The 15725-nt window shown below is 46.8% G+C and overlaps 1 protein-coding gene across 1 annotated transcript in view; it reads left to right on the top strand.

The window, feature by feature from the left end:
• The first annotated feature begins 223 nt into the window (after positions 1 to 223).
• The window catches only part of SLAMF6 (SLAM family member 6), a 17408-nt gene continuing 1906 nt past the window's right edge, over positions 224 to 15725 (top strand). The window contains exons 1-6 of the mRNA XM_018574531.1: positions 224 to 269; positions 6043 to 6366; positions 7748 to 8014; positions 13708 to 13821; positions 14448 to 14557; positions 14665 to 14751. Of these exons, the coding sequence (XP_018430033.1) occupies positions 224 to 269; positions 6043 to 6366; positions 7748 to 8014; positions 13708 to 13821; positions 14448 to 14557; positions 14665 to 14751 (948 nt within the window). The remainder of the gene's footprint in view (positions 270 to 6042; positions 6367 to 7747; positions 8015 to 13707; positions 13822 to 14447; positions 14558 to 14664; positions 14752 to 15725) is intronic.

Raw genomic sequence — 15725 nt, 5'->3', positions numbered from 1 at the left:
AGGGGGGTTTCTTCAAGTGGTTAAATCTACATAAGAAGCCAAAATGGTTGTTTCTGCATAGATAAAAATCTTCAAATATAGCAACGCAGCAAACGTGTGAGGAAACCAACTTTTTTCACGCTCCATCAGCTCCATCAGCAACCGAGAAGAGATGAAAAGATTTAGAATAGGTGTCAGTTCTCCGAAACCACGCAGGAAGGCAACACAACCATCTCGTAGAAGGATGTTTTACTTCTGCTGCATCTGCTTTATCGTCGGCAATTGTTTCGGTAAGTCTACCTATTTACATTTTACACCAATTTTCATCAATCTGTGGAACGCAATGGGAGACGATTCCGGTGTGTTGTAGCATCAGACCTCCCGCTGGAGTATTGCAGGTCGTGCTATGGCCCGATGAAGTATGTGTGGACGTCTCATGAATGAGTGAGTTCTGGCGTCTTCAGTGAAGGGTTAACGCTACATGATGGAAAGACATTGTAGACGATTGGGCTCTTCCAGCCTTGTGGTCACAGTTGGGTGAAGACCCTTTTCTGTCCCACCATGACTGTCCCCTGAGTACAAAGCCAGCTCCATAAAGCCATGGTGTGACCAGTTGGGTGAAGACCCTTTTCTGTTCCACCATGACTGTCCCCTGAGTACAAGGCCAGCTCCATAAAGGCATGGTGTGACCAGTGTGGTGAAGACCCTTTTCTGTCCCACCATGACTGTCCCCCGTGTACAGAGCCAGCTCCATAAAGACATGGTGTGACCAGTTTGGTGAAGACCCTTTTCTGTTCCACCATGATTGTCCCCTGAGTACAAAGCCAGCTCCATAAAGGCATGGTGTGACCAGTTGGGTGAAGACCCTTTTCTGTTCCACCATGACTGTCCCCTGAGTACAAGGCCAGCTCCATAAAGGCATGGTGTGACCAGTGTGGTGAAGACCCTTTTCTGTCCCACCATGACTGTCCCCCGTGTACAGAGCCAGCTCCATAAAGACATGGTGTGACCAGCTTGGTGAAGACTCTTTTCTGTTCCACCATGACTGTCCCCTGAGTACAAGGCCAGCTCCATAAAGGCATGGTGTGACCAGTGTGGTGAAGACCCTTTTCTGTCCCACCATGACTGTCCCCCGTGTACAGAGCCAGCTCCATAAAGACATGGTGTGACCAGCTTGGTGAAGACTCTTTTCTGTTCCACCATGACTGTCCCCTGAGTACAAGGCCAGCTCCATAAAGGCATGGTGTGACCAGTGTGGTGAAGACCCTTTTCTGTCCCACCATGACTGTCCCCCGTGTACAGAGCCAGCTCCATAAAGACATGGTGTGACCAGCTTGGTGAAGACTCTTTTCTGTTCCACCATGACTGTCCCCTGAGTACAAGGCCAGCTCCATAAAGGCATGGTGTGACCAGTGTGGTGAAGACCCTTTTCTGTCCCACCATGACTGTCCCCCGTGTACAGAGCCAGCTCCATAAAGACATGGTGTGACCAGCTTGGTGAAGACTCTTTTCTGTTCCACCATGACTGTCCCCTGAGTACAAGGCCAGCTCCATAAAGGCATGGTGTGACCAGTGTGGTGAAGACCCTTTTCTGTCCCACCATGACTGTCCCCCGTGTACAGAGCCAGCTCCATAAAGACATGGTGTGACCAGCTTGGTGAAGACTCTTTTCTGTTCCACCATGACTGTCCCCTGAGTACAAGGCCAGCTCCATAAAGGCATGGTGTGACCAGTGTGGTGAAGACCCTTTTCTGTCCCACCATGACTGTCCCCCGTGTACAGAGCCAGCTCCATAAAGACATGGTGTGACCAGCTTGGTGAAGACTCTTTTCTGTTCCACCATGACTGTCCCCTGAGTACAAGGCCAGCTCCATAAAGGCATGGTGTGACCAGTGTGGTGAAGACCCTTTTCTGTCCCACCATGACTGTCCCCCGTGTACAGAGCCAGCTCCATAAAGACATGGTGTGACCAGCTTGGTGAAGACTCTTTTCTGTTCCACCATGACTGTCCCCTGAGTACAAGGCCAGCTCCATAAAGGCATGGTGTGACCAGTGTGGTGAAGACCCTTTTCTGTCCCACCATGACTGTCCCCCGTGTACAGAGCCAGCTCCATAAAGACATGGTGTGACCAGCTTGGTGAAGACTCTTTTCTGTTCCACCATGACTGTCCCCTGAGTACAAGGCCAGCTCCATAAAGGCATGGTGTGACCAGTGTGGTGAAGACCCTTTTCTGTCCCACCATGACTGTCCCCCGTGTACAGAGCCAGCTCCATAAAGACATGGTGTGACCAGCTTGGTGAAGACTCTTTTCTGTTCCACCATGACTGTCCCCTGAGTACAAGGCCAGCTCCATAAAGGCATGGTGTGACCAGTGTGGTGAAGACCCTTTTCTGTCCCACCATGACTGTCCCCCGTGTACAGAGCCAGCTCCATAAAGACATGGTGTGACCAGCTTGGTGAAGACTCTTTTCTGTTCCACCATGACTGTCCCCTGAGTACAAGGCCAGCTCCATAAAGGCATGGTGTGACCAGTGTGGTGAAGACCCTTTTCTGTCCCACCATGACTGTCCCCCGTGTACAGAGCCAGCTCCATAAAGACATGGTGTGACCAGCTTGGTGAAGACTCTTTTCTGTTCCACCATGACTGTCCCCTGAGTACAAGGCCAGCTCCATAAAGGCATGGTGTGACCAGTGTGGTGAAGACCCTTTTCTGTCCCACCATGACTGTCCCCCGTGTACAGAGCCAGCTCCATAAAGACATGGTGTGACCAGCTTGGTGAAGACTCTTTTCTGTTCCACCATGACTGTCCCCTGAGTACAAGGCCAGCTCCATAAAGGCATGGTGTGACCAGTGTGGTGAAGACCCTTTTCTGTCCCACCATGACTGTCCCCCGTGTACAGAGCCAGCTCCATAAAGACATGGTGTGACCAGCTTGGTGAAGACTCTTTTCTGTTCCACCATGACTGTCCCCTGAGTACAAGGCCAGCTCCATAAAGGCATGGTGTGACCAGTGTGGTGAAGACCCTTTTCTGTCCCACCATGACTGTCCCCCGTGTACAGAGCCAGCTCCATAAAGACATGGTGTGACCAGCTTGGTGAAGACTCTTTTCTGTTCCACCATGACTGTCCCCTGAGTACAAGGCCAGCTCCATAAAGGCATGGTGTGACCAGTGTGGTGAAGACCCTTTTCTGTCCCACCATGACTGTCCCCCGTGTACAGAGCCAGCTCCATAAAGACATGGTGTGACCAGCTTGGTGAAGACTCTTTTCTGTTCCACCATGACTGTCCCCTGAGTACAAGGCCAGCTCCATAAAGGCATGGTGTGACCAGTGTGGTGAAGACCCTTTTCTGTCCCACCATGACTGTCCCCCGTGTACAGAGCCAGCTCCATAAAGACATGGTGTGACCAGCTTGGTGAAGACTCTTTTCTGTTCCACCATGACTGTCCCCTGAGTACAAGGCCAGCTCCATAAAGGCATGGTGTGACCAGTGTGGTGAAGACCCTTTTCTGTCCCACCATGACTGTCCCCCGTGTACAGAGCCAGCTCCATAAAGACATGGTGTGACCAGCTTGGTGAAGACTCTTTTCTGTTCCACCATGACTGTCCCCTGAGTACAAGGCCAGCTCCATAAAGGCATGGTGTGACCAGTGTGGTGAAGACCCTTTTCTGTCCCACCATGACTGTCCCCCGTGTACAGAGCCAGCTCCATAAAGACATGGTGTGACCAGCTTGGTGAAGACTCTTTTCTGTTCCACCATGACTGTCCCCTGAGTACAAGGCCAGCTCCATAAAGGCATGGTGTGACCAGTGTGGTGAAGACCCTTTTCTGTCCCACCATGACTGTCCCCCGTGTACAGAGCCAGCTCCATAAAGACATGGTGTGACCAGCTTGGTGAAGACTCTTTTCTGTTCCACCATGACTGTCCCCTGAGTACAAGGCCAGCTCCATAAAGGCATGGTGTGACCAGTGTGGTGAAGACCCTTTTCTGTCCCACCATGACTGTCCCCCGTGTACAGAGCCAGCTCCATAAAGACATGGTGTGACCAGCTTGGTGAAGACTCTTTTCTGTTCCACCATGACTGTCCCCTGAGTACAAGGCCAGCTCCATAAAGGCATGGTGTGACCAGTGTGGTGAAGACCCTTTTCTGTCCCACCATGACTGTCCCCCGTGTACAGAGCCAGCTCCATAAAGACATGGTGTGACCAGCTTGGTGAAGACTCTTTTCTGTTCCACCATGACTGTCCCCTGAGTACAAGGCCAGCTCCATAAAGGCATGGTGTGACCAGTGTGGTGAAGACCCTTTTCTGTCCCACCATGACTGTCCCCCGTGTACAGAGCCAGCTCCATAAAGACATGGTGTGACCAGCTTGGTGAAGACTCTTTTCTGTTCCACCATGACTGTCCCCTGAGTACAAGGCCAGCTCCATAAAGGCATGGTGTGACCAGTGTGGTGAAGACCCTTTTCTGTCCCACCATGACTGTCCCCCGTGTACAGAGCCAGCTCCATAAAGACATGGTGTGACCAGCTTGGTGAAGACTCTTTTCTGTTCCACCATGACTGTCCCCTGAGTACAAGGCCAGCTCCATAAAGGCATGGTGTGACCAGTGTGGTGAAGACCCTTTTCTGTCCCACCATGACTGTCCCCCGTGTACAGAGCCAGCTCCATAAAGACATGGTGTGACCAGCTTGGTGAAGACTCTTTTCTGTTCCACCATGACTGTCCCCTGAGTACAAGGCCAGCTCCATAAAGGCATGGTGTGACCAGTGTGGTGAAGACCCTTTTCTGTCCCACCATGACTGTCCCCCGTGTACAGAGCCAGCTCCATAAAGACATGGTGTGACCAGCTTGGTGAAGACTCTTTTCTGTTCCACCATGACTGTCCCCTGAGTACAAGGCCAGCTCCATAAAGGCATGGTGTGACCAGTGTGGTGAAGACCCTTTTCTGTCCCACCATGACTGTCCCCCGTGTACAGAGCCAGCTCCATAAAGACATGGTGTGACCAGCTTGGTGAAGACTCTTTTCTGTTCCACCATGACTGTCCCCAGTGTACAGAACAAGCTCCATAAAGACATGGTGTGACCAGTTTGGTGAAGACTCTTTTCTGTTCCACCATGACTGTCCTCTGAGTACAAAGCCAGCTCCATGGAGACATGGTGTGACCAGTTTGGTGAAGACTCTTTTCTGTTCCACCATGACTGTCCTCTGAGTACAAAGCCAGCTCCATAAAGTCATGGTGTGACCACCAGTTTGGTGAAGACTCTTTTCTGTCCCACCATGACTGTCCCCTCTGTACAAAGCCAGCTCCAATCTGCTTTATATTTATTAAGATGCAACATTCGTGATCTTGATCTGCAGATAAGGCCTGATGCCGGCTATCTCTGTTCATCACGGTTCTCTTTAGTGTCCTCTCTGTACACTGTGTGCAGTCCTCAGTATCTGTTATTATTCCAATCAAAAAATATGAATTATTAAGTGAGATAAAACCCCGTTCTAGCGGCTGTACAAATACCACAAAGATATATGAAAATAATAATGGGATGGAATAATACCAATATACAGAACTTTGCTGTAAATAAAATAAACACTGTACAATAAAAAAAATATTATTACATAATGAATATTATATATAATTATAAAATATAATATTAATAATAATATCTATATCTACAGTATATATATAAAATTATTATTATTACATTTTTTATTGTTTAATTGCATAGGGTTTATTTCATTTATTTCCCTGTAAATTGGCATTATTAATCTGTTCTTATTCTGTATGTATGGACTCTACCAGAGGCCTAACAAATCATTTTTCATAACAGCCTCCCTAATTGGGACCCCTCCTTCACCGGGTCCCATGGCAGCCATATGGGCTCTCTAAAAAAGAAAGGGAATATTCCACGGGGACCAATCAGAACTAATCTTTCACCGATCTAGCGCCAGTAAAGCTAGCTCCTATTGGTGGCTGGCGGTCATTGAACATTACACGTTGTCATTGCTTTTGGCATTGCTATGCTGTTGCTAGTTGATACAAAACTGTTTTCTCCCACCAGGTTTGGCGTCTCAATGTGGTGACTCAGCCATTGAATTAAACGGGGAGCTTGGACGACCTTTTACTTTTGAAAAAGTGGTTCTGAAAAATGGATCTGAAACCCTGACGCTGCAGAGGACCAATAAAAACCAAAGAAATATCCTACTGACCTACAGTCAGACTTCCAGAGAGCCCAGATTATCACCTGATGGAAGATACAGATACAATATGGAGAACTCTTCTTTTGAGATTCTGGAGCTCCAGAGGGAGGATAAAGGGATGTACGAGATAAGGGTCGCCCATGGCAGCATAGAAACATTTTGTAAATATGACCTCAAAGTTTACGGTAAGATATGATATAATAATGCGTGATTGGGTAACAGGAAGTGACTTAGATTCAGATGGTCTATGAGACAACTTGATGGTAAATATACCAAATAGGGAACTGAAAGGAAAACCCCCAAGAGGATAAAAATCACAGATAAAACTACAAAGGTTTTGTGTGCTTGCTTGCTCTTCATCTCTGGAGCTCTCTTTTCCTCTGATCACTTCTCCCTTATTCCTTCACTTTTCACCTGCTCCTCTCTTCTCTGGAGCTCTCTTCTTCTCCAACCACAGCTTCTCATGTGTTCCTTCAGGACTTCTCAGCTGCTTCTCTTCTCTGGAGCTCTCTTCTTCTCCAACCTCAGCTTCTCATGTGTTCCTTCAGGACTTCTCAGCTGCTTCTCTTCTCTGGAACCCTCTTCTTCTCCAACCTCAGCTTCTCATATGTTCCTTCAGGACTTCTCAGCTGCTTCTCTTCTCTAGAGCTCTCGTCTTCTCCATCTTCAGCTTTTCATATGTTCCTTCAGGACTTCTCAGCTGCTCTTCTTCTTTGGAGCTCTCTTCTTCTCCGACCACAGCTTTTCATATGTTCCTTCAGGACCTCTCATGCGCTGGTTCTCTTCTCTCAAACTCTCTTCCTTTTTCAACCATTACTTCTCACATCTTTAAGACTTCTCTTGTGCAGTTCCTTTTGTCGGGAATCACTTCTTCTCTGATCACCACTCCCCATTATTTCCTTACAACTTGTAAGGAATGGATGTGGATGGAATGAAAGGAAGGATGTCCTCTTCCTCTTCCTGGGACTCTCTTCTTCTCTGATCACCACTTCCCATTATATGCTTATCACTTCATGTAAGGAATGGATGTGGATGGAAGGAAAGGAAGGATGTGCTGCTCCTCTTCTCTGGGTCTATCCTTATTTCTGATTTTTTAGGGACTTTTCTTTCACTCCTTCTCTTCTCTGGAGCTCTTTTCCTCTGACCACAACTTCTCACTTATTCCTTCAGGACTTCTCATGTGCTGGTTCTTTTCTCTGAAGCTATCTTTATTTCTGATCACTAGGTCTTAATTCTTATGGACGTCTCTCTTGCTCCATGTTTTCTCTGGAGCGTTTTTTCTTTGATCACAACTCCTCACTTATTCCTTCAGGACTTCCCCTGTGCTGCTCTTCTTCTCTGGAGTTCTCTTTCATGCGGGAACTCTGATCTCTATCTGATCACTGCTTCCCACCACTTTAGCTATGAGCTCTCAACACAGGCTTCTTAGTCCCAGGACTTCATGCATTTGTGTTTTTGTTATAGCCCCTGAATGCCATCAGCTCCTACAGTGTTAATTATGATTGCAATGTACAAATAAAAGATAATGAGAATAATTAATCCCAGAACTCTTCTCCCCCTTCACAGAGAAGATTAATAATGTGATGGTCAACGTAACCCACAGCCTCCAGAATGACACCTGCATTGTCACCATGGACTGTGTGCCGCAGACTGGGGACAATATGACCTTCAGCTGGACTGAGGACCAGAAGGATTTACACTACAACAACAACAGTTTACTTATTCGGATCCCAAAGGACAACGCGACCAGAAACTACTCCTGCCGAGCCGAGAACCCAGTCAGCTCAGGTTCTAGTGAGGTCAACCTAATGGAGATATGCAGCAAGACACCAGGTAGACATTCTATAATCAAACTTCTTTTCACCCTCAGTCCACACAGCTTTCACCCAAGATGGCCTAATGTTGACATTAGATGTAATGGGAAAAATGTGCCCATCTTGGGTGAAAGTTGTGGGGAAGCATTGATAAATAGACCCCTAAGTGCTGTTTTTAGTTTCAGACAAAGACTGCTTGTGTTTCTAAAATGTTTGATGTGGTCAATACAGATGCGCACAGATCTTGCAAGATTGTTATTTCTTATAAACACCTCTTTATTTCCTCCTACACTTTTTTGTAAGACAAAAAAAAAACAGGCTGTTTGCTGGCAAAATTCTGTTTCCTTTACAAGAAAATGCCACGAAACGGAAATAATATTGGTGTGCGGGGAAAGGGGGGTGGGGGGATTCCCTATAATGAGGCCATCCTCATAATGAGGCCAATGAAAATCCATGGTGACCTTCTTACATCCATAGAGGTGATTGACATGCATAGGAGGGTCCAGGGCTGTGTGAAGTGTCAGCCCTTGCCTGACTCAATCCGTACTGAGAAGGATGGATTGTAAGAGGAAGTGCTGCCATAGATATCAGTTTCGGCTTTGTAAGCAGGGGGCACCTGTGATGGTTTCAGGTTCTAATCATAGCATTTCTTTTTTAAGTTTACAAGTTTTGAAACTGAGGTTTAATTTTGTATATATATATATATATATATATATATGAGGATGGTCCAGGAGGTAAGAGCTATACAGATAAGTCAGGGCAGTGGTGCAGAGTGGTGGAGAGAGGGGCTGGTGAGACAACAGCTCAAGGGTTGTGGCTGGCCATTACGGCAGAGGAGGAAGGCTCATGATTGTGGTGCTTCACAGATGAGTTGATGGTCACCACGTTTTGGAGATGACAGGCTGGATTACATGGGTCATGATGCCCAGGTAAGGGCAAGCAGCAGAGATCTTCACGTATACAGTTGTCATTATGTATATACACTATATAGCCAAACATTGGTGGACACATGACCCTTACACCTCATATGTGACCAAAAGACACAGAGACCCTTACACCTCATATGTGACCAAAAGTATGTGGGCAATCCTCACAAATTAATGAGCTCAAGGGTCTCCAGTGAAGGGTCCCATTAGTGCTACATCATAGGCATTGTAGACAGTTGTGCTTCTCCAACCTTGTGGTAAAGACCCTTTTCTGTCCCCTGTGTACAAAGCCAGCTACATAAAGACATGGTTTGACCATTTTGGTGTGGAGGAACTCGAGTGTCCTTCACAGAACCCTGACTTGAACCCTACTGAACACCTTGGGGATGAATTGTAACACCAATTGTGAGACAGGCATCTTCAGCCAACATTAGTACCTGACCTCAACCCTACTGAACACCTTGCTGATGGTCTTCAGGTCAGCCCTACCGAACACCTTGGGGATGAATTGAAATCAAACTATGAACCAGGTCCTCTTGCCCAACATGGTTTGATGAGTTTGGTGTGGAGGAGCTCAAGTGTCCTGCACAGAGCCCTGACCTCAACCCTACTGAACACCTTGCTGATGGTCTTCAGGTCAGCCCTACCGAACACCTTGGGGATGAATTGAAATCAAACTATGAACCAGGTCCTCTTGCCCAACATGGTTTGATGAGTTTGGTGTGGAGGAGCTCAAGTGTCCTGCACAGAGCCCTGACCTCAACCCTACTGAACACCTTGGGGATGAATTTAAATCAAACTATGAACCAGGTCCTCTTGCCCAACATGGTTTGATGAGTTTGGTGTGGAGGAGCTCAAGTGTCCTGCACAGAGCCCTGACCTCAACCCTACTGAACACCTTTGGGATGAGGTGGAACCCCAAATGCGAGTCAGGTCTTCTCATCCAGCATCAGCACCTGGCCTCACAAATGGTCTTTTGGCTGAACAAGTACAAATTCCCACAGACACCCTCCAAAGTCTTCCCAGAAGGGTGGAGGCGGGTGTAGCCACAAAGGAGGGTGGGCAGGAACTCCATATTAATATCCATGGTTTTGGAATGGCATGTTTAGCTAGCTCACATAGTCCCCTGTGTACAAAGCCAGCTTAATAAAGACATGGTTTGACCATTTTGGTTTGGAGGAACTCGAGTGTCCTTCACAGAAGCCTGACTTCAACCCTACAGAACACCTTTGGGATGAATTGGAACATCCATTGTGAGCCCGGTCTTCTCAACCATCGTAGTACCTGATCTCACAAATGCTCTGTTGGCTGAATGGCTACAAACTCTCACAGGCGTCCTCCAAAATCTGGTGGAAAGCTTTCCTAGAAGAATAAAGGAAGGGTTGGAGGGCAACTCCATATCAATGGCCATGGTTTTAGAATGGGATGTCTAACAAGCTCACCTAGGTGTGATGGTCAGGTGTCCACAAACCTTTGGCCATATAGTGTGTACAGTGGCCAACTATACACATGGATGCTTTCAAAACTTTACCATTCAATAAGATTATTATATTAAGCAAATCTTTATTACGTGCGTATCAAAAAATGATAAATACTGCAGTACCTATTCCGAAATCTCCTGGGAACCTGCAGCCATAAGTCTTGAGACAATCCCATTGGGCACAATGGATGCGCCATTTACGAAGATGTTGGTGTCACTACCCAGTCCTACATTCTCGCATTTGCCGGGAAGGTGACGTTATGCTTCAAGTATTACAATGAAATATTCCTTGGAGTGGCCATCAGCACTATAGTTCCAGAGAATGTTTCCTCTTTACCTTCCTGTGTTCTGGGTCTCTGTTGTGCAGTCAGGATGTCTTGCTGGGCTCCGTACGCGTTGACATTTTTATAACAGCCATTGAAATGAAGAAACTCTCATGATCCTCTGGGACAACAAAGTTTCTTTAACATGCAACTTATTCATAGCCGAGCCTCAATAGGCCTCTATCAAGAGCACTTACCTTCAAGGTATTCCTGTTTTGGCACAGGCAGGGGCATAGTAAGGTAGATGTCACCTAAACTGGGGCAGGGCTCAAACAGATCAGGGTACGGCCTGTGCAGTTCAGGGTGGACCTGAAAGCTAAACTCCAAGTAGATATGAAAACCACCATTTAATGTGCTGCTGCTCCCTAATAGTCCAGACACGGGCACAGGTATGTCCTGGACCAGGCTGCATTTCTTAACTGCAGTCCAGGACCTGACCTTGCTGTTGTCACTTTAATAAAAGGTCCCTTTTCCTGCTTACAATTCTTACTTTTGTTTTAACTTCCATATATCGTACAAAGACATTGTAGACAACTGTGCTCTTCCAACTTTGTGGTAACAGTTTGGTGAAGACCCTTTTCTGGTCCACCATGACTGTCCCCTGTGTACAATGTCCATAAAGACATGGTGTGACCAGTCTGGTGTGGAGGAACCTGAGTTTCCTGCACAGAGCTCTGACCTCAACCCTACTGAACACCTTTGGGATGAATTGGAACACCGATTGTGAGCCAGGTCTTCTCATCCAACATTAGTGCCTGACCTCTCAAATGGGTAAAGTTCTTACAGACACCCTCCAAAAATACTACATCATACAAAGACGTTGTAGACAATTGTGCTCTTCCAGCCTTGTGGTCACAGTTTGGTGAAGACCCTTTTCTGTCCCACCATGACTGTCCCCTGTGTACAAAGCCATCTCCATATGGTGTGACCAGTTTGGTGTGGAGGAACTTGAGTGTCCTGCACACAGCCCTGACCTTAACCCTACTGAGCACCTTTGAGATTAAATGTGTAGCGCTCACCCCCGAAGGAGCCGCTGAATAACCGGATATTTCTATCCCCCTGCACCAATGTACCGCCCAAAGCGTGGATCCGAAGCACACCAACACACCTTCAATTGATCTTTTAGCAGATTTACTGACAAATCAGATATGAATAACTATGATACAATAATAATGACAACAATCACCAACAATAATGTGTAGCAACAGGCTGAGGCACACTGCAACTCTGCTAACTGCAGCTATCTGCTGTCAGCACTGATTAGACATGTGCACTGCCAAAAAATTTGTTTAGTTTCGTTTCGTTTTAAATTCGGATTTGTGTTATTTCGTTTTTCAGGATTCGGGTGTGAAAGTCAATTCGGATTCGGAATTTGGATTCGGACGAAATTCAGTAGCGTTAGTACGAACGTTCGTTTCGTTTTCTGTTCTTATTCGTTTCTTATTCGTTTCTTATTCGTTTCTTATTCGTTTCGTTCGTTTGCAGCAAAAGTGACATTTGAGGGGGAAAAAATATTTTTCTCCTTCTCTAATGTCATTTTGCTCCAACGAACGAAACGAATAAGAAACGAATAAGAACAGAAAACGAAACGAATGTTCGTACGAACGCTACCGAATTTCAGAAATGGAAATTCGGATTTGTTTGCATTCGTTATGTCTGTAATTCGGAATTCGGATACATCCGAATGTCCGAATTTCCGAAAATTCGTCCGAATTTCGATTCGGAACGAAACGAATCTCACATGTCTAGCACTGATGTATGTGAGGCCAATTGTCTTTAAATGTCCCCCCTACAATGGGGTGTGTGCCCCTTTAAGGTTTCCCTTTGGCAATGCCCAACCCTTCCTAGACTACTGGCCAGTAGTGGTATCCTAAGCTAGCCGGCGTTGGGGCCCTTACTGTAGTGCAGGTATGAACAGCAAACAGGTTCTCAATGTGGCCAAAGGCCTCTCACCAATCCTCAGGTCGGTTGGAACAGATGAAACTGATAGCAGATGCTGGACGTCCTCTATCCCTCTTCAGCTCAGGCTCAGTAGGGGAAGTCGTCTGGGTCCTTGATAGGAAGTCTTCACTCATCCAGGATGCTTGCAGTCATCTTGGTTGGCTCCGTCTGGCTACTCTCTCAGCTGGGCGGCTGGATCACTCTGGCGGCTGGTTCGGCCATGCAACTAGGCCTCGACGTCCTTTGTGGTCACCTCGTCACCGGACCTCCCTTCAGGCACTCGATCGGGTCCTCTCCGATTTAGCGACCCAGGTCAGTCTCTCTGTACACCGCTGCACAGAGCCTGTGTGTCCCTGTATATCAGCGGTAACCACACAGCTCTGTCTCTCACAGTCTTAGCCCACACAGGGCTGCACAGGTCTGTCCTCTTCAGATGGCTGTCCCAGACTGAGCGCGCACCACAGCAGCCACCACCCTTAAGTCTCCTCCTCTCTCCTGCACAGCCTCCTGGGAGCTGTAGTTTCAGAGATGACTCCTGCAAATGTCCCAGTCTCTGCTCTGCACTCCAACTCCCATAAATCTCCGCCTCCAGGGCACACAGAGGCCATTAACTATTCACAGTCAGGGACATGAATCACTGTAATCGCACGTATATACATGAACATATATATATATACGGGGGCTACAAATGGAACACTGATTGTGAGCCAGATCTTCTCATCCAACATCAGAACCTGACCTCCCAAATGGGACAACTTTCCGAAGTCAAAAATCTTGTGGAAAGACTTCCCAAATGAGTAGAGGCTGCTATAACTTCAAAGGGGGGCCAACTCCACAATATTGGCCATGAGGGGTGAGGACAACTCAATATTAATTCCCAAGGATGTTCAGCAAGCTCATATACCTGTGATGGTCAGGTGTCCACCAAATATTTGCTGCTTGGTGTATTCTCTAGGTTCTCCTCACCTCTAAAACATCTTTTGCCTATGTTGTACGGTTTGTATTCTCTATAACATGCGTTTGATTGTGTTCTGTTTTTCAGCTGCAAGTGTAAATTATTATGGCCTCATCTATTTGATCACTGGTGTGTTGGCGGGAATCTTGTTCATTGCGATTGTGGGAGTCTTGATGAGAAAAAGATTCAACCGAAAAATAGGTAAGCGTACGTTGTGCTCAGGGTATGTCATGGTTTCTCTGGCCAGTCCAGGTAATTTAAGGACTCTCAGTATTCCCAAGGCTAGAATAACTTACAACCAGTCAGGTGACTCAAATGTTCACAGGTCCCAATGAACTTGTAGCCCACCTAGGAGTTAGGGCTTTGCCAGGAGTCCCGGGACATGCCACCCTGTAATTGGAGGTGACAGGTACTCTTTAGTGTGCAGCACTGTGCTAGAACTCCTATCACAGCTGAGATGGGAAGAGCACAGCTCTCCACTCTCACTTTGTACATCGGCGTCAGGGGCAGGAGACAGACTCGGTTAAAGAATAAGAAAAGAATAAGAAAATAATTATAAAAAATAAATGAACAATAATAAGATAGAAAATCATAAAAAATAAGAAAAGTAAACGACAAGCTAAAAATGTCAAAAATATATAAAAGAAGTGATTGAACCTGGCCTTGGGGCGGCAGGGAGAGCAAATCCGGCCCTGCCTGTAGCCATTTGGAAGATTAGAACATTTACATCTAACTTGCGTCCAATCAGAACACTGGTAGGACTCACGGGGCAGGGCTAACCTTAGACCAGTCAGGTCTGATACATCCAATGTTCTTACTCTTTCAAGGTAAACACAGCATGCATCCTCCACAAATGCCTCCTCCACCAAATCCAGCCTCGCATACTATACCGACTCCAACTATGAACACAGTGTATGCGGCAGTCCAGAAAAAAGAGGTATGAAGGCTTTTATGGGGGGTGGGGGTGGTGGCTTGGGGGGGGTTGGTGGGGGGTCTGTGGGTGTAGGGGCACTCATTGTTGACCATACGTTGATTTGTTTCCAGATGGGTATAACAAGGCCGAATGAAGTTCCTTCAGAGCCGGTGAGGCAAGTAGCTCTCACGTTGTATGACAGAGTCCGGAGACCAGAGGTACGAGGTACTGAGTGCAAATATTGTTGGTTTGTTGACTAATCTAACACGGCAATGCAATTTATTGCCCCTGGGCCCTTCAGAAACAATAGTAGGGATCACTGAGCATCCAAAGTCTTAACAAGATACATTTACCAGTCACGTGACGTGAACTCTTAACTTGAAGGGTGCTATTGACACAGATTATAGCTACTGGAGATACAACTGCTCCTATTATATACCCCTAATCCCCAGGCCCGGATTCCCCACAAGGCCACCGAGGCCAGGCCTCGGGGGCGGCAGCGTTGTGGAATCCCCCGACGCCCGGAACATAAAGTTCCGGGCGCCGGGCGGTAAGTTGCCTTCTACATTTAGTCCTGCTTTGGGAGGGCAGGACTAAATGTAGGGGCGGGGAAGCCGCTTGTTCGTTTACAAGTGATCGCAACGATGTCGCCGCGATCACTTGTAAAATGAGTGCAGCCTGTCCGTCCTCCCCTCCCCCCCCACACCTACCTCTCTCACCTCCATCACTGTGCTAGAACTCCTGTATTGGAGGTGACAGGTTCAATAAAGAGAACCTGTCACCTCCAAAGGCTATCACACATGGGACTTGTTAGCTAGCTCATGTGTGATAGCAATAAAGTTAAGCGGGGGAAAAAAAATGATTATAATTTAAAAAAATAATAAGAAATAATAATTAAATAAAAAAATAAAAGTATAAGTATATATTAACACATTCATGACTGAGGCCTTTTTTTCCTTTGTTGTACCCATGTTATATTCCACATTTTAGGCCTGAAAATTACTTAAAACCCCCCAACATTATATATTTTCTGAATGCCAAGACCCTATAGAAACCCCAGTACCCCAAAAAGTCCATAGAAGACGCTTTAAAAGCCCCCACAGGTCATCAATTTAGAGATACCCCAAAATACTGGCCCTAGAATTATTGCTCTCACTCCGGCGTGCGCGGCGATACCCAACATGTGTAGCGC

The sequence above is a fragment of the Nanorana parkeri genome, unplaced genomic scaffold (genome assembly GCF_000935625.1).
Source record: "Nanorana parkeri isolate BGI_ZX_2015 unplaced genomic scaffold, ASM93562v1 scaffold3023, whole genome shotgun sequence".
Lineage (NCBI taxonomy): Eukaryota > Metazoa > Chordata > Amphibia > Anura > Dicroglossidae > Nanorana > Nanorana parkeri.
Note: the sequence above shows the minus strand (reverse complement) of the source record. Positions and strands in the feature narration are given on the sequence as shown.